We start from the raw sequence: 18,401 nt of genomic DNA, 5'->3' as shown, positions 1-18,401 counted from the left end.
GTAATCAATTTTTTCTAGTAATTAAACTAGCATCATGCTAATATAACATTACTAGTTTGTAATTGAAATTGGAAGTGGAAAATATTTAGGAACAAACCTCCACACAAATGACGCAAGTGCAAAATTAACCATTCCAAAAGTCCTCTTGGAACAATTTAGATTACAAAGATCTCCTGGTCCAGCAGCTATTCTAACAGCCTTATTTCATGTGTAAGTACCTAGAAAGTTCATTCACCTTTTTTGGCTTTCACTTTATGCAAGTTTTTGTTTGTTAGTTCAAGTTATGCCATTCAGAAGCTCAAACATCCTTTCTGGCTTTAGAAAAAACACAGAGATTAACTTCAGAAAACCAAATAAAAATTAAAAGAAACAGAGTAGATGCAGCTTGTAATGAAATCAGAGCAGTTCTGCTTATCTGAATTAATTTGAAAGTTAAGAACTGTTTCTACCTAACTGTAAGTTGTGTGTTTTCTGCCCGTGCACCCTAAACTATGTTCTGGTTCAGTATACGTGGTAAATTATTTTCCTTTCCTGCCGATTTATTTATATGACACCAGCATTCATAGACACTAAAATTTCATTGTACAGAGTGTCAGTCACAGACATGCACTACAAAGGGAAGAAGCACGTCTCCTGAAGTTGCTTCACCAAGTCCTTGTCACAGATTCAGTGAGTCAGGCGGCTTTATACTTGTATAAAGTCTGCACTAAGGGCCTGAAAGGCACCGTGTTTGGAAACTTCTGAAGACATCACCTCAGAGGGAGCACAAGATAATTGTAACGCAGCACAACTAACCCTACTCCAGTTTTTACTATACCTCTGTGTGAGAGCTTCTCCAGGATGATCCTTAGGCGCTGAAGAACAGGAGGTGAAATGTCATATTTATATATGTCTACTACTGGCACTCGCTGACATCGCCCAAATATTCCATCTGCAGGAGAGAGAAGAAGAAAAGGAAAAATATAGACTTTGTTTTTTGAGAGGAAGAAATGCGTGATAAGATGCGCGTTTCCAATATATGCTAATTATATACTGAGGGAATCTTTTAAAAGACATTTTAAAAAGCTATCAAAGGACTACTGAAGTCATGAGACAGGGTATTTTCTATCAAAATAAATAAATACTGGAAAGAATATTAGTTGGAGGAAGATTCTACTGTACAAATTATGCATACAGTTTATTTTATAAATTTCTGATTTCTGCCTCCCAAGTCTTTTAATGTAAGACTTCTTTACTGACAATTCAGTGGGAAAAGTCTTAATGTTCGGTGCCTACTATGTTGCAGATGAAAAGTGCAGCATCCAGAAATATAAATATTAATTTTCAGAAACTATGAGGATTTGCTGAAACATTTTTAATGCGGGCACTGTGTGTTAGGCATTGGTAAATGAGAACTGAATCCGTAATGGCTAGTAAAAGCTCATTTCAAGAAGTACCCTCTAATGAATGCAATAAAAGAAAGCTGCTCACAGAACAATGAGATATTAATGTGGCCTAATTTATTTAGCTCCATTCCATTTGTCTAAAATGACAGACTCTTCTCATCAATGTCTTTTCAAATCACACCTTCTAATTAATTTAGCTTCTTATTAGTCTTTATTTAGAAAATTGTTCATTTTGAGACAAGCTTCCTGTGTATGTGTGGGAGGAACAGGGAGTTCAAACTTTCAAATTACCTTTCTCTCTTTCATACAAAAGACTAATTCAGAGCCTAGGTGCTTCACATGCAATCTGACCATCTGCAATCCTAGGCCTCTGAGAAAGAACGTGGTTTCATTTATTGTTCAAAACAGTTCTCTTCTATATAGTGATCCAAAGGAAGCAATTTAAATGCAACAAGTTTAATTAGCAAAATATTCTACTGCAGTACTAGATTTAACACAGTAATTACGTCTGCTCTGATATTACCTCTGCGCTCAAAAAGGATAGCTACATCAGATTAGCAGAAGATAACAGTACGTATTAATTTGCAAATGTCCATTACTTTCTCTGCTACTTCACAGACCTAAAAGACTACAAATGGGAACTACTGGCCCAGCTGTTCACTAAACACAAATAATGGCATAAAAGAAAATAAACCAATCTAGGATGCAGAAAAAAAGGGTATTATTAGCCTTCAGTCTTAAACACAAATACCTCATTGAAATTAGGCAACTTTTTCTTTCTTTGGCTTTCCAATCCTCCTGTCACTTACAACTGCCAAATTAAATTAATCCAAATTAAAAACTTACCTCTGAGTCTAATTTTGTTATTGGAAACTAGGTTTAATTTAGAAACCACAGACACAGAATTGGTTTGGTTTTTTGCCGAATAATGTATAAAGCAGCCTAACAGCAGATTAAAATATTCATCTCCATTTAAAAACCTGTTGCAGTTGGAAACAAGCAAGGTATATTAATAGCAGTCACTTGTAAATGGATGGATAACAGGAATAAATAAGGTCTTGATTCAGAAAGGAACAGAAGAACATTTCAGTGTTTAAGAGCAAGACCATTCAAAATGAAGCATAATTCGAACTCGCCAGATCCATTTCGGAATACCACCATTAGTGGCTACAAATAATTAGGACAAAATTATATAAGCAACTAATACTGCATTTAGAGTTCAGAAAAGCATACACATTTGGCATACTTTAAAGTATTTTGTATTAGGTATCATTTAAAGATATCACCACAGATGCAAAAGTTGATTCACTAACAAACTCTAAAAGAGCCCTAACCTTTTTTTCTAAAACCAGAGTTCACAGAAACCTTCAGCCTACCGCCTTTCAATAGAACAAAACCTATTTAAAGCCTAAAATTAACAATTAGCACATGAGTTCAAGCTGCATTACACAATCTATCCAAAAACACTGGGACTGCTTAGGGAGAAACCGCAAGTTACTTTGGCTTTTGCATTTGAAATATGGGCATAATAAGCTTTGAAGAGTCTGCAATCACAAATAGTGCTCTGCTTTGCTAAATGCAGTACTAGGAGATTGGAGAAGGAGTAGTATGCCCCAAGGAGTGGTTGGCAAATGCCATCTCTAAAGTACAGAGGATCTTTATAGTGGGGATTATAGCTGGACTGGAGTTGTGCAAACAGTAGATTTCATAGCTTGGTTCAGTAGCATTTTTTTTAAAAGTAGGAATTTTCCTAGGTTTTTCTATTTCTGGAGATGCCGCGGTTTGTTTGGTTAGAGTTGGTTAGTTTGGTTATGGGGTTTGGTTTGGTGGGTTTTTTTTGTTGTTGGTTTTTTGTTTGGTTTTTTTTTTTTTTTGATTGCAAGATTTCTGTGGCAAGATTTAAAACATAAAAAATTAAATTTAGGTTAAGCATTCAATTTTCAGAGTACCTTTTAATTAAACCTTCAAGTTACATAGATCATGGAGAAAAAACAGGCAAGGAGGAGCCATTGTACAAAAAAAACATTTGTAAAAGTTCCCCTAGTTTTTCTTTCCAATAAATTTATTTAGCAGATGTAGCCCTAATTCAGAAATGGCTTTAGTCCAGCATAAACATAATTTTCACTTAAGGTACAGCTGATGTTTAAAAGCTGTCCAGCTTAGTCTGCCATGAACTATCCAGAACCACTGTGATCTTTACAGTGAGTAAATACACAGCGTACCTTTCCAGACCAGGTGCACCCACCTTCAGCACAGGGCAATGTGTGGCTGTTGCAGTGTTGGTGTCTCAGCACCCTGTCATGCACCCATTTGATCTCTAATAGCCTCCAACAAGCAAATTGCCCAAATTTGTCAGGAAGCAAAAAGGAAAATGGAAAAGCCACCCAGATTCTACAGTAAATGTCATATGGCAGAGGAAGTTCAAAGCATGAGTGATGCTTTAATAACTGCCATCCACTGCCTATAGCTGTTAAGAGTGTGTTCATACTGAACTTTGATTAAAATTGTATTCGGAGAAGGAACGTAATATGCAAAAGACATCTGCTCTTTACACATGCACAGAATGAGGGAAGGTTGAGACAACCGATCAATATACACATATGGTTGCTATTAAAGTGCTATCATTTGCTAACCGTTAGCAAAAAGCAGTATCTGAAATTTCCATAGTAATATCTTAAAAGTTATACTTAGACCTGGAAACATCTGCGTTAACAGCATGGTGATGTTGACTTTTAGATGGCTTCTACATTTGTTTCCATAGAAGAGACTAAAACAGAAGAATAATATACCCAAGGAGACAGCAAGATGCTTCTATTTGGCTGTTTTGCTAATAGGTTTAATATTAGAGAAAGAATGCAAGCATAAATTTGTCCAAGCTGCTATTTAAAATCTTGAATCTTGACAAATATATATTGCAAAGTTAGATGCCAAGATTAAAAGACAGAAATTTAACTTAACCAAGGTGCCCAGTAAGATCTCAAATAATGGCAGATGAACCTCTTTTATTAAAGAAAACACCCTGGAGCACAGAACATCTATTTACACTGAATATTTATCAACTTCTAGTGAAAAAATTAGAACTGATAGATTAAACCATGAACAAGTCAAAATACAAGTTCTAGAAGGGTGATTTTTGAGAGAGGTTTAGAAGCAAACAGAGAAGTCCCATCTTCATTCATTATTTTTGCCTACTTGCCATGAATTAGTAGATATTTATGACCTCTATTACCTACTGAGGAAGGAAGCATCATTTTGCATTCATGACATCTAGGTACTGAATTGATTAAAAGGAGAACACAACAAACTGCAGTTTAAAAAAGTTTTGAAGAGTTGATTGCACCAGCAGGTTCACTTGCTAAGTTAGACAGACATCACATGCTTAACGGATACTGAAAAGTCTATGGAAATTTGCACTGAAGGGACCTTGAAGGGACTATTTGTGGGCAGCTGATACATTCAATTATTTTAAAATAGTGTTTCCTAATAAATAAAAAAAAAAAACCCAACAAAAAAACCAACCCCAAAAACCAACCCAAAACCCCAAACCCAACCAACCAAACAAAAAAAAACCCACCCCAGCGTATGCTAAGCTATCCTTGGCTACAGAAATATATCCCATCCTGGAACCACTCAGTATAGCTAATCCAACAATAGAAACTAAGGTGTTTTGAATAACACCAGCTAAAAAAAAAGAATGATTTTGTGTTGAGTATTTTGCTACTGGGCAAAGCTATGAGGACTGGTAGAGACACTGGAGTTTGTCTGCAGGCTGATGAAAACTTGATAGATGTAAATTAAAAGATTGTGTTCTGCAGTAATTAATTATTTAGACCTACATGCAGTGAAATTTTCACATGGCGCTGACAAGTGACCTTTGAAAGGAGCCTTCAAGAGATGCTTTGAAGCGCCTGGTTCTGCTCTTCAAACTTTCTGCAGCAGCCAGAAAGGCAGCGGCTCTCTGGATGGTGGTACACGCATAGGTGGGTCAACCAACACTTCAGCTTCCTTGCCCTAACAACCTGACAACTGTTGAAATAACATAAAGTAGAGCTTTGTATAAAATAAAGTTTTGCCCCATACTGCAGGTGTTGTGCTATGTTCCTGTGTTGTAAACCAGAAAGTCCACGGACCCAGCAGTGTGTCAAACGGCACCTGCTGCCACCTTTGACTGTATCATTTGTGCTCCTGCAGTTAATCAGGGAGCTTCCTCTCATGTTTCTGCAGTTTGCAGTGGGCACCATTCTGCAGCAGTTTAACCTCCTGGAACAAAAGGATTCTTTCTTCTCACTGAATATGGGCATTGCTTCACACTCCTTCCCCCAGCTTCTAGTTTAAGGTGCTGTAAGGTCCAAGAGTAGTTTAGGACTAATGAAAAGGCCAGTACTTGAGGTCTTGTAAGCCACAGTTAGAGCCCCGGTTGCCTACCAGAAAGCCTGAATCATTTTCCAAAGGGAAGCGCAATATTTGCATCTCAAAAGTCTCATGATACTGGACTTCAAGGTCCACAGATGTTAAATGTTTTAGGAAGTACGAAGCAGATTATTGAAGTATTTTACTCTTCTCTCCCTGCTGCTCCTCTCCAGTATGGTGCTTGTTTTCAAAATCCCTTTTAAAAATTTTAAAATTAAAAATTAAATGTTGCAGTTCCTTGAAAAGGACATCGAGCTGCATACCGGCAGGCTTATTTCCAAAGATACAGTCCACAGACCCACATTCAACATTTACAAGTAAGCTCTTCAGCAAACAGCATATTTTTCATATTCCATTTATTAAAAAAGATTTGTTCATAATTTATCCATCTACTTTCAAATTCTCTTTACAGAGACCACAGAGAGAGAAAGCGTGCAACTGCGGCTTCCGCAGCGCCGTTTCTCCTGCCGTGTTCTGCAGATGTTACCTCAGCGCTTTCAGACAGCAAACGCTCACAGACCAGCCTCACGCACCGCGGCAGCTCCGCCGCGAGCTCCCAGCACTTTGGCGCCTTTTTTTCCCGCCCACGCCCGGGCAGCCGCCTGTGAGCGGTAATGGCGCCACCTAGCGGTCACCGCCGCCGCGCCCTGCCGTGGGCCCCCCGGCCACCCTGCCCTTACCGGCGCCGGGCGGCTGCTACGTGCCTGGGAGTTTGTGAGGCAGTTGTTTAGAATCAAGAAATACCACACGAAAATAAAATTTATAAAAGGCCAGGATGTTTGTTTTTAGAAGGGATGCGTTATTACAAGTGAGCAAAGTAGCGTGTGGATTGCTTGAAACAGAGTCAGTGGTGGCATTTGCTGCTGCTGGCGTGTAAGGCACAACACATTATGCAACAAAAATACATTCTCAACCGTAAGTAAAACACAAAACACGTTTTTTTGTCGATTTATGTGGTAGATTTAGTAGAAACACCAGAAGAAGAAGAAAACAGCAAGAATGTAAAATACACTAACCTTGGGGGAAGAAAAAATTAATCCCACAAGAAAATACCATGCCATGGACGCTCTTACTAACAGTGCAGTAAATACACTCTTCCTCAGCTACTAAATAAACTGCTCCCTAGAAGGCAAAGGCAACTTTTTAAGTTCTGCTGAAAGCCAGACCACCTCACAGTCCTATAAAAGACTTCTGACAAGGTTTAATGCCCCTCCTCACCTATCTGGAAACACATTTAAGGAAAAAAGTGGATGAACAGCCTGTTTTCAACCAAAAAAAACCCCAAACCCTAAACCACCAGAATATTTCTGCTGACTGAAAGAACTGGATAGCATGTTAGTAATTACAAAAGTGCTTATATTAAAAGATAAATGTTCACATTAACAGCAGCATTGGTCAGCTGTTGTGCAAACATTGTGATAGGGCTGGGATTTGCAAAACTCCGTATCATCCCAAGGCATGCCTGAGAGCAAATAGCTCTTCTGGGATTTACGGTCCCCTTGTCTCAAGGAGTAATTCTGGGAGCAAGTTCTAGAGGACTTCCTTCTTCCTTCATTAAAAAAAAAAAAAAAAAAAAGAAAAAAAAAGAAAAAAAAAAGATACAGCCTTCAACAGAGGGGAAATATCATTTCAGGAACTATTTCTGTACTAACCTGCTAATTTAAGTGGTGCATTGTACAGTCCCAAAATATTACACACACTTTCACTTGAGAGGTTTTTTTTACATTACAGCAGAAATATGCAAAGTGTAGAGAAACTAACTAAAAAGTCCTGCTCTCTCTTGAATACAGCAAAAGGAGGGAAGAAAAGGACTGTGAAAAAAACTAGCTACAGCTTAACAAAGCAAGAGGAGAGCAGGCTCTCCATGAAAAGAAGTGCTGCCCGCTTTCCAAAGCGCCCCTGTTATTCAGCTGAGCGAATGAGAGGTTCAGATTTCAACGCCTCCTTTCCGCGATTCAGAGCACAGAAATGAACCTCAGTCTCAACAGGTCGTACGTCAGCCTCCCAACCACAGAAATAATGGCCATGCCTTGGGAGGAAAGGGCGGGAGGGAGTTTAAGGAAAGGAAAAAGTAGAGATGAAAAGAAAGGAAGTCTTAAATTTTTACTGCTAGAGCCAATGTTCAAGTTGAATAATGCTTGAATAACTTGGTACTTCTCAGAGAACCAGATTTCAATTTTCCACAGCCTAGGCAACTATGTGGAATGAAGGCTATGTTTTTGTCTCCATCATGAGGACAACAAAGGATGACAAAGCAATGAGTGAACCAACATCTTCCACATCCAGATACTGCTATAGTCTGTAATACACAGAAATCATCTGCCTGTAATTCTGGTCACAGAGACCGATCCAGACTTGAGAAAAACTTTGACAAAAAAACCCAGAAACTAACTGCAATATATTAAAGAGGACTTTTCTAAGAAAAATTGCATATTCGATATTAACTATGATGCGTCTAAGAAAAAAGAGCTTGCAATCAAAATCATCTGAACGGCAGCTCCTTTTTTTGTCAATACTGCTACTAAAAAGAAAAGGAAGGAAAGGCTTAAACATATAAATCCTCCTCCAAGAGGAGAAATACTTTAAATTGAAGTATAAGTCAAGTATTAGTAGGCTTACAATGAAGCTATCTCTTTTTCTTTAGCTCATTTAGTCATTGGACTTTAAGATTAACATGTAAATTTATACTTTACAGTGCTATCTCATCAGTGAGAAATCTGAGCCATGTACACACACCACACCCCCACCCCCCCAAAAAAAAAATATTTCCAAAAGACAGAATACTGCACCAAATTCTGATCACAACATTACTGGAAAGATACAAATAAACTACAGAAATTTAGAGAAAAGGGAAAGAAAGGAGGTAGCCACATAGATCCTTAAGCATTGAACTCTGGTTCTTTATGGGAGAAGACGAAAAGTTTATGCAACCTGGTTGATTAATTATTTATGACATTATTGGGAGAAATGGAGTGAAAAGACAAAAATGAACACTGTGAATCCGAACAAGTTTCAAGCAGGGAGAAACTATTCTGAAGCTGTTCAACTCCCTCCTGGAAGAGTAATGGAGCTCCTATTTGCTTGCACTGTTTAAAATTAAGCCAGAGCAATGAGGAATGATGAAACATGAACAATTCTTTTTTTTTTTTTTTTTTTTCTCAATATGCATTTATGAACAGAGGTTACTGAAGGGACTAGGAATTTATTTATGGAAGCAATGAGATGCAAATATACTAATGCTTATTTATGCACACTAATTTTCCAAGTATCGCCGAGATGTACTTCAGTCACTTCGAGGATCCCCATTACATTTTCGGTTGGTGCCAAGAATCACTCTGGTGCTGGCAGTGTCTTCACTGTGTGATCAGGCTGTAGCTGCTCCTGCATCTGTATTCCCGAGGTAAAAATAATTCTACAAGGAAACATGTTCAGCAAAATGGATTTCTGCATTAATTTTAATTTTGTATTAAAAACAAAGGAATGAAAGTTTTAACTTGTGCTAAGTGTCAAAAGCTTATATTTTAAGAGTTAGTTATTACAGGTTTGCAGGAGACAGTGTTCTTGTGAAAACATGACTAATGACCATTCCATTCATATTCATCAGGTGCAGTGTCTAACAGAGAAAACTTGGTTTATTTCTGACCTTTGCCAAACTTCCAGCTTTCTAGATCTTTCCAGGACAATATATATTGAGACAGCAGATTACTTTTGTAATCTGAGCTACTGAATTTATTCCTAATGGAATTTACTTCAGACATACATGAAATTATAGTAATAAAGTTCTCTATCACGTTCCCTAGCTGCAAAGTATTACAGAAATTATGAAAAATTATGTTATGCCAAGCTGAACACATCAGCAGAAATTTTAAACGCATTCCATTATGAAGGGGAGCGGAAACTTATAAACTAGGATAACTTCACAGAGTGCTGCACCCTGTAGACTGATTGAGACTGTTTGGAGATATCTCAGAAATCTCTGCACCTTGCTCAAGTATGAAATATAGGCATGCCTATAGAAGCCACAGTACATCAAGCTGCCTCTAGCAGCTTACGCACGGGCACTGAAACAGCCAAGAATCTCACCTCAAACTGTCTGCTGAAGAGTCTGGAAAGCATGAACAATCTGACAGTTTTCAAGCAAACTGTGCTTTAAAATAGCTAAATATGATGTTACATACCTGGGACCACCCATCAGGAGCTGCATCCAGAAAATTTCTTCCTATCAAAATGAATTAGAGTTCTGGACATAGCTGTCATCCCCCCCCTTGTGACAGAGCCTGAGCACTGCCCGCAGCTTTCCTAATGGCAGTAAGTGAAGGGCATGAGACATTACAGTCCTCCTTGCTTGGTTCAGACCCCAGCATTCAGTCTGAGACAATAGCAGAGCAAAAGCTTTAATAAGGTTTGTAGATATAGGAACATGACAGCAATAAGTTTGAATAAGGAGGTGACATCATTCAGTTTGCAGCACTGATGATGTCAGTATGGGAATATAGCGTTCTGGTGTCCACATTTTAAAATTAATGATAAATTTTGGAAAGGACATTGGGAGAAGCAAAAGAGATTATTTACAGGCTGGAAAAAGCCCTATGGAGAAATGCCTTTTCCAGCACAGAAGTCCAGAATACAGGATGATCTTGTGTCTCTCTAGAGTAAGCACGCAGAGATATGAAGTGATATGGGAACAGAGATCTGGAACAGGACTGGGAGCAGTTTCAGAAGTATTTAATTCTTCCTGGTTTTGTCTGTTACAGTTCATAGCAACTTTTATGGTTTGTAAAGTCTAAAATTACGAGAAGAATGGTCCTGGAAAGCAAGATTTTTCTGCTTTTGCAATGGGGGCGGAGACCCCTCAACGCATGTGAAATGTGCAGCCCCAAATTGCTTACTATTTTATTCACAGAACAGATAAAACTTACAGAAAATATTTAACATTTGAGCACACTGATAAATTGTAATCTGCTTTTTAAAATACTGTGTACAATTAAAAGTCATTATTTAACAGGACTTTGGGAGCTGAATGTAAGCTATAATTTGAGTGGTTAAGTGCAGAAGTTGTATACTTAGCATATATACTTCTTAAAAGAAGACAGAATAAATAAGAATAATTTTGAACGAAGTATTCATGCCACAAAAGGAGGAAATAACAGTTCATCAAAGATGCAAAATTAAAAAACTTGAAAGCCAGGACTACAAGATCAGCAAAAATACCCACTGAAATAATAGTTTACCAATGAGCACCATACTGTATCTTTCTAAATTTCTCCCTCAAACGATATTGCTTATGAAAGGCCAGGTTCTTGCTGGGGATAACAAAACTACACAGAAAATAGTACGTACACTTATCTCTTCTTATATTCCAGCTGAATGCTCTTACAGGTGGACACCATTTTTTCTTAATATGTTTTGATAGAACTAACAAAAAAGATTTCAGTCCTGAGTGGAGAAAAATACTTAAAATAATTTATTTTAATTATAAAATAAATTATTCTGAAGATTCTTCGGGATTACTGAAAATAACAACACACATTTAAATAATATTGCTGAATTTATGACACTTATTAGACGGATAATATCACCCGCTTCTCTACACAAAGACTACTTTTCTTAAACACATCACCTCAAAGTTTCACTCTTTTGCCAGTGCTTTGATACTCCCCAGATACTCAACCAGCCCAGCCTACACTCCTGTTCTGGCCAACAGAAAGGTTTGCAAAAGGAGGCCAGCTCCAGGGTGCTGGTATGGACATCACTGGAGGCCTCTCCGAAACAAAACCATAAACAGAACTGCACACTCACTAATGAAAGCAAAGAGATAAACCAGTACTGTTTAAATGTTAGAGGAAAAAGAAACATGAAAACTGAAGAAGGGAAAAAGCCACCAGCTTCTATCCTTTAGCCATATTTCAGCTCTAATTTTCCAGTCAATAAAATGCTTCTGTGATGGAAAGTAATTTGGATATACCAAAACTGGATAGATTTCCAAGCCATGTACAGACATAAACCTTTTTTGATGCATCCAGACATTTCTGTTTAATCCACTATAGCATTTTCTCTCAAAGGCATCAATCAAAATAGTCAATTTTTATCTTGTAATCCAACTTCTGCATACATAGTAGCTGCAGTAATTTTACAGTATGTTACATTTATTTCTTCAGGAGCCAGATACTCTTAGCCAGAGACTAAGAGCAGGAGCCAGAGACAACTGTTAAAACTGTTTGCTGCTGTTTTCAGTGTTCATGAACAGACAGTTTAGGAACAGGACATCCCACTTCAACTGGAGCATCAACCTTTCAAATAAAAATGTTCACCCCAAAGAAAGGACAGTCCAGAAAACAACCTGCAAATTTTAATACGTTCAAGATTCTAAAGTCAGCACCCTAAGTCTTTTGCGCAAACTTCATTTGCTGCAAAGTTCATATTCTGTCTAGACCACTGACTGCTGTCATATTTGGTGCAACTTGTTACGGGTGGAAAGATAAGCAGCAGGGCAGCAAAAAGAGGAGGTTTATCTATGGCAGCTAATCTCCTCAATCAACAGCACTCAGCTCTGCTTAACAGCCGTTGCCAAGTAACAGGGACCAGCTTTTCTTATCGGCTTCATAATGTTTCATTGACTATTCAGACTAGAATAGAAAGCTGTGACACTCAGGGTTATAAGCAGCACAAAATGAAAATGGCATATTATGTGGTATGAAGAAGAGAAATCTTTTAGCCCTCACCTTATCTGGACAGTGACTGTTACTCAAAAAAAAAAAAAAAAATCATCTATCATTTTCTGCTCTGCTTATTTTAATATCACAAAACAAACAGAAAAATATATCTACATAAACAAGATTTTTTTTAAACATTGTTGTCAGGTCCTCAGCAATTCACTGACATTACTGATACCTCTTATACAGAAAGACAAGGGTTGCATAGATCCTTATCACATTACTGAAAAGCAAGCATTTGCTGCTTATTCTAAAGCTATTGCAGCTGCTTTAATGCGTTGAGGGATGTCTTCTCACAGTAGGTAGGATATTCCTCAAACCTTGATAACTATGACCAGAATAAGACAATCTATGCAAAACTGATAACATTACGTATCTTTAACAGTATTACTACTTCTCTCTCCTGTCTTTGTCTCTGCACAGATTCTGATTTTCAATTTGAATACTGATACTCTTAGTGTACTGGAACAGGAACAGCAAAGCCTTATTGCACCTCTTCTGATTATGATTTTTTTAGTATAAGCACCTTTTCTGCATATCTGAATTTACTAAAATTTAAATCTGGGGCCATCCAGAATCATGATGAATTGTAACTGCCATTGTTACAGAATTATATCATTACCTACCACAAGAAAAAGCAGTAAATAAAAGAACATGCTTAGACACATTCACCGTATTCGAAAACCTAATGATATACTTCACAAATTAGTAAATAAATATTTTTACCTTTGTTCCACCCCAAAAAATGACTAACCATCCCCAAGTCACTATATCCAGAAAGCTACGACCCATCAAAGTTTTGTCTTTGATATATTTACACATGCTCAGAAAATGGAAGGAATATCCTGCAACAAATTTTATACTCATAGAACTCTGTCTTTCACACAAAGTTCAGGTATGGATTTAAGGCAAATATTTATACACATTTGAGGCTGCAAGTACTTCTGAGGGATGTTGTGTTACCCAGTCTCTTTCTGCACAAACTCCAATGCATTCAGTTACTGTTAAGGACAAGCCTAAATTTACATTCATTGCAAGTCTCCAGATGCTACTGGGAATTTTTCCATGTTTAAAAATAACTATTTGCTTAAGCAATTGTCCTTACTGCAGCCTCAGTCTTCCATGGCTGTCTTGATTTTCCACGATTTTAGGAAAAGCTGAAAAAATTCAAAGCAGTTGCAAAATTCTGCAGGTATCATATCATACCCTTCAGGAAATTTTAAAGCTTAGCTGTAATATGGAGTCTATAGGATGATCATCTACTGAAGCAAAAACACACCTTTCTCTGGCACTGAAGTTTCCTATGCCTGTGTGTCTCAGACAGTCTCATATGACTGCACTTCATTTTGGTTGAAATGTATTATGTGATCATGATACAGTGTGATACGGCTATGGGCTCTCTTACATTTAGAATAGGATTGATTAATTCATTTCACAAAAGCATAATTGTCTTCTTTCTTTCAGTGAAAAATAATTTCTGAGCTATGCTCCCAAAGCTCGCCACACGCTCACTAGTAAACCTGCAGTTTTATCTAGATAATATATTTAGATGACCCAGAGCAGGGTTATCAACTTCTCCATCTACTCATTCCCTTCCATTTTTCACCATTAATGAGAACAGATAAATTTCAAATAAGAGAAAGTATAATCTCTAACAAAAAATAAAGACAATATTTCTTTTTCATACTAAATGGTGTGAGTTTTAGGAAAAAGGGGTTTTAGATCTGATTCAGCTCAGCAAACCATGTGTGTCAGATTGGACAGGTAAGTTAGGAGTGTAGTCATGATAGGTTTCCTCCAGAGCTACCGAAGAGGGCACATGCTAAAGGTGATTTGGCTAAACTAAAATCTAAGTCATTAAACTGCACAGATGCGTATCTTAATACGAATAAAGTCATAAGGCTTTGACGAATGGATTAGCCTTAGTAAAAGAACAAACTGTAAAATAATCTGTGGATTCAGTCCTAGCTGATGTGCTACTATCAATTTTCACCCAAGTTGGCTTTTCAGCTAATGGACACTTAAGAGGAAGTGTTACACCTATTTCAACTTGTTTGAGTACAATAATGAAGTGAAGAAAAGGTTTAAATAGAAACATACTGAGTCTTCTTCTAGTGCTCAGATAATTAACTTCACAAATGTATTACTAACTTGAATTTATTGATTTATCATTAATTGAAACTATGTGAAATTATTATTATTTTAATAATTTATGGAACATTATTTTCACCAGAGTGCAAAAACACCACAAAAAAAATTGTATTTGCAATCATATTCCTTTCACTCCTGGGAACATCAATAATTTTGGTTCTTAAGACTTTTGCTTTTTGCTCGTAGACAGGGAAATAGTACTGAGATCTTAGTCATGGAGAAGTGACAAGGTTCATAAGGATCAAATTGATGGCACAGACTAAAAGAAGCAGAATGTATTTCATCTTTTCATCCCAGAAGCCAATGCAGCCTGATACAAATGCAAGGCCTCTTCAGCCACATCCATGTCGTGCAACACAGAGAACTGAAGGTGATTGCAGGACTCAAATTTCAAGTCCCATCAAGAAGAGTGCACCAACTCTTGGGGCCAAGCACTGTTATGTTAAGATGTATCCACTAAGTGAGGTTGCTTCTTAAAATATTAGTACAAGAAAAACAACTAATTCTCTGGCAGTTCATAAAGAGGAACATATCTCAAAAATCCATTTAAATTTCTCTGAATAATTTATAATTGTTCCTTTACTCCTGTGCCATATCAGTAGTGACATTACTTTTGAGCATTCACATCGGGATCCCTAAGGGCCAGATCTTCAAAGCTGAGCACATACACTTAAAGAGCAAAGGAATAAAAATATCAGATAGGCTCAGGTATGGAGATCCATAATTTTGTATGTGCATAAAATCAGTGGCACAGGCTGTGTCATATGCAAACAGCTACTAACTGCAAGTGCAGACACAGGGAGCTTTCCCATATTATGATGTACAGCCTATGGAAGATGGCTAGGACAAAATCAGGGCAGAGGTTACTGCTCTCATTTTGACTTCTGTCCCGTGAGGATTCTGTTCCAAAACTGTAATTTTAAAGTCCCTCTCATGTTGTTTCTGTCCCTTCATGTTTTTGATATCTGGAGTGGAGAAAAGGAAGAAGGAATTGGTTGAATAGAAGCTAAACAGACACTGGAATAAAAATTTGTCAAAGCAAAATGAAAGAAGTCTTACTTTATATTGAGTATAATATCTTACACTCAAAACAACAGGCCTGTCAGTAATTACAGAGAAATACAGCTTTCATACAGATCCATCATTAGGCATCATTCTAGTAGAACCATTAGAAGTACCCTCTCCTTACCTAGGGGCAAAGTCTTACGCTAAGCTTCTTCCATACACGTAGGGAATTGATTTCAACAGCACTCTGGGTTTGGGTTTCTGTTTGGATTTTTTGGTGGTGGTTTTGTTGGTTTTATTTTTTTTTTTTTGTAAGAAGGCTTCAGAATAATTTCTACAAAACCAACATGGATCATCTTTAATTACTGCATTGCAACCACGGCTATTTGAAAACCTAGTCTCAGCAAAGTAGATGACAAACATTAATGAGCAGTAATGCACACATGGTATTGTAAATGAAAGGATAATGAAAGCAATTTATTTGAAAATTAAAATATGATTAAGAATGGCAGTCTGTACTAGGACCCAGATGCCAACAGAAAGCAACCAATGTGCGAGCAGACTGTCATTAATTTGGGAACCGTATAAAATTGCTTTCCTTTCTTTGACAGTTTTTAATATAAAGTATCTTAATAGACAGCACATATATACTGGAAGCCAAAAGATCTATGGAGATTTTTAGAAGAAATGAAGAACACTGCAGGGAAAGCCTCCAAAAGGACACTCTCCAGGAGAGAAAGAGAGAGGGGAATACATTTAGAAGATGTTTCAAATTTTGGGTAGGATGAATTACACTCTGCAGAAGTGCCTCTCTACATTGACTCTGGAGAGACTGTCAGTTTTTCACTCACACTCAGCAGAGTGCCTAAACTGAGGTCAGGTGAACCTAGAGCCTATTTCCAAGAGCAGGTGCTCACACCAGCACCTAATTAGGAACAGGACACTTGAGGAGATCCAAAAAAACAGATGCACTGGAGTTTGCTAAGTGTATGCAGAGGTCTTGAAGCAATTTAACTAGAATAGCGTTCTCCTTCACATGTGTTAATAAGCCTTTCTGAGACTATGCAAATATGTTTAGGATCTAAACTGGCCCCATCTGTACAGTGTAGGATGTTCAAGTCTCCAACACTTCAAGAACCTCTGAACTTTGCTCCAAATCAGAGTACAGCATACCTTGAAAACCTGAATCAGTGTTAGGTACTAAAATAAAAATGGTCATTGTATTGTTTTTGAAGTGTCTGCTTATCTCAAGTTGCCATTGACACAATAGCAAACCATACTCAGCTGACTGCTATTAAGTTGTCATATATACTCATATTTAAACATTCAAGTTTGAACATTTCAACCTAAATAACTTTATCAGAAGCAATATGTTAGAGGTGCTTCAGCTCCATGACAAATTACTAGACCACACAACTTCAAGACCTACAAATATGTCAGGATGTACAAAACGTCACTGAGAAAGTTTTCTCTTTTTTTAAAAAAAAAAAAAAACACCACCAAACGATTAAAACACAGGAGGGAGCTATGCTGAACAAAGCAAGGACTGCTTTGTCTTGATGGTACTAAGCCTACTGGTTTTGTTCCAGCTGCAGCAGGTCAGGATCAGGCATTTTACATTTATCAATCTGATTTCAGAAATTAAACACAGCCATTTGGATAGCTGTTCTTAGGGATACAAAGTTCCTGTTAAGACATATCTTTTGTTACAAAAATCCACTTTAAAGACGTAATAACTTGGACCTAACACAGCATAACAGGCTTGTCAAAAGAGGTCATTATCCCACTGTATTCAGTACTGGTGTGTCCTCACCTCGAGCACTGTGTGCAGTTCTGGGCCCCACAGCTTACGAAGGACATGGAGGTCCTTGAATGCATCTGGAGGAGGGCAACAAAGCTGGTGAAAGGTCTGTAAGGCATGGCCTACGAGGAGCAGCCAAGGACTTTGGGCTTGTCTAGTTTGGAGAGAAGAAGGCTGAGGGGCAGCCCCATTGCTCTCTACAGCTTCTTGAGGAGGGGAAGTGGAGTGAGGTGCTGAGTGAGCTCTTCTCCCTGGTATCCAGTGATGGGATGCATGGGAATGGTTCAAAGCTGCACCAGGGGAAGTTTAGGCTGGACATTAGGAAGCATTTCTTTACCGAGAGGGTGGGCAAACACTGGAACAGGCTTGAGAGGCAGTTGATGTCCCAAGCCTGTCAGTGTTTGAGGTATTCTGACAATGCCCTTAACAACATCCTTTAACTTTTGGTCCGCCCTGAACTGGTCAGGCAGTTGGACTAGATGGTCATTGCAAGTCCCTTTCCAACAGAAATATACTATTCTAAGGTTCAGCTTTTAAGCAAAACAGAATACTATCCTTCTTTAACAGGATTTTGTTGTATATTTACTAAAATGTTTGTACAGTATTTACAAGATATGTAGGAAATCAGAGTAACCCATCAACAGATTTTTTCATCATACTTTCTTGAATAAATTTATATTTTATGTACATAAATCACTTATCTCCTTTTCAAAAGACACCCCAGAAAAACAAATTTAGTCAATATGGCACCCAAGAACCAGTACTTCCCGTTGTATCTAAGGTCTGAGGAGAAGCTCTTACTCAATACTTGGCTGCACAGTAGACACAAATCCTCCTAGCCAGAATGCACACTATTGAACACTGCAGACATCATCCACCCATTTCTGTCTTGGATAAGATATTAGATATAATAATTTATGTGTATATTACAACTGT

The 18,401-nt window shown here is 37.7% G+C and overlaps 1 protein-coding gene across 1 annotated transcript in view; it reads right to left on the bottom strand.

The window, feature by feature from the left end:
- Window positions 1–18,401, bottom strand: part of PTPRN2 (protein tyrosine phosphatase receptor type N2) — a 665,321-nt gene that overhangs the window by 491,164 nt on the left and 155,756 nt on the right. The window contains exon 4 of the mRNA XM_040589330.1: window positions 818–931. Coding sequence (XP_040445264.1) covers window positions 818–931 — 114 coding nt within the window. The remainder of the gene's footprint in view (window positions 1–817; window positions 932–18,401) is intronic.

Source organism: Falco naumanni, chromosome 4, assembly GCF_017639655.2.
Source record: "Falco naumanni isolate bFalNau1 chromosome 4, bFalNau1.pat, whole genome shotgun sequence".
NCBI lineage: Eukaryota > Metazoa > Chordata > Aves > Falconiformes > Falconidae > Falco > Falco naumanni.
The sequence above is the reverse complement of the archived record's forward strand: the minus strand, read 5'-3'. Positions and strand labels throughout refer to the sequence as shown.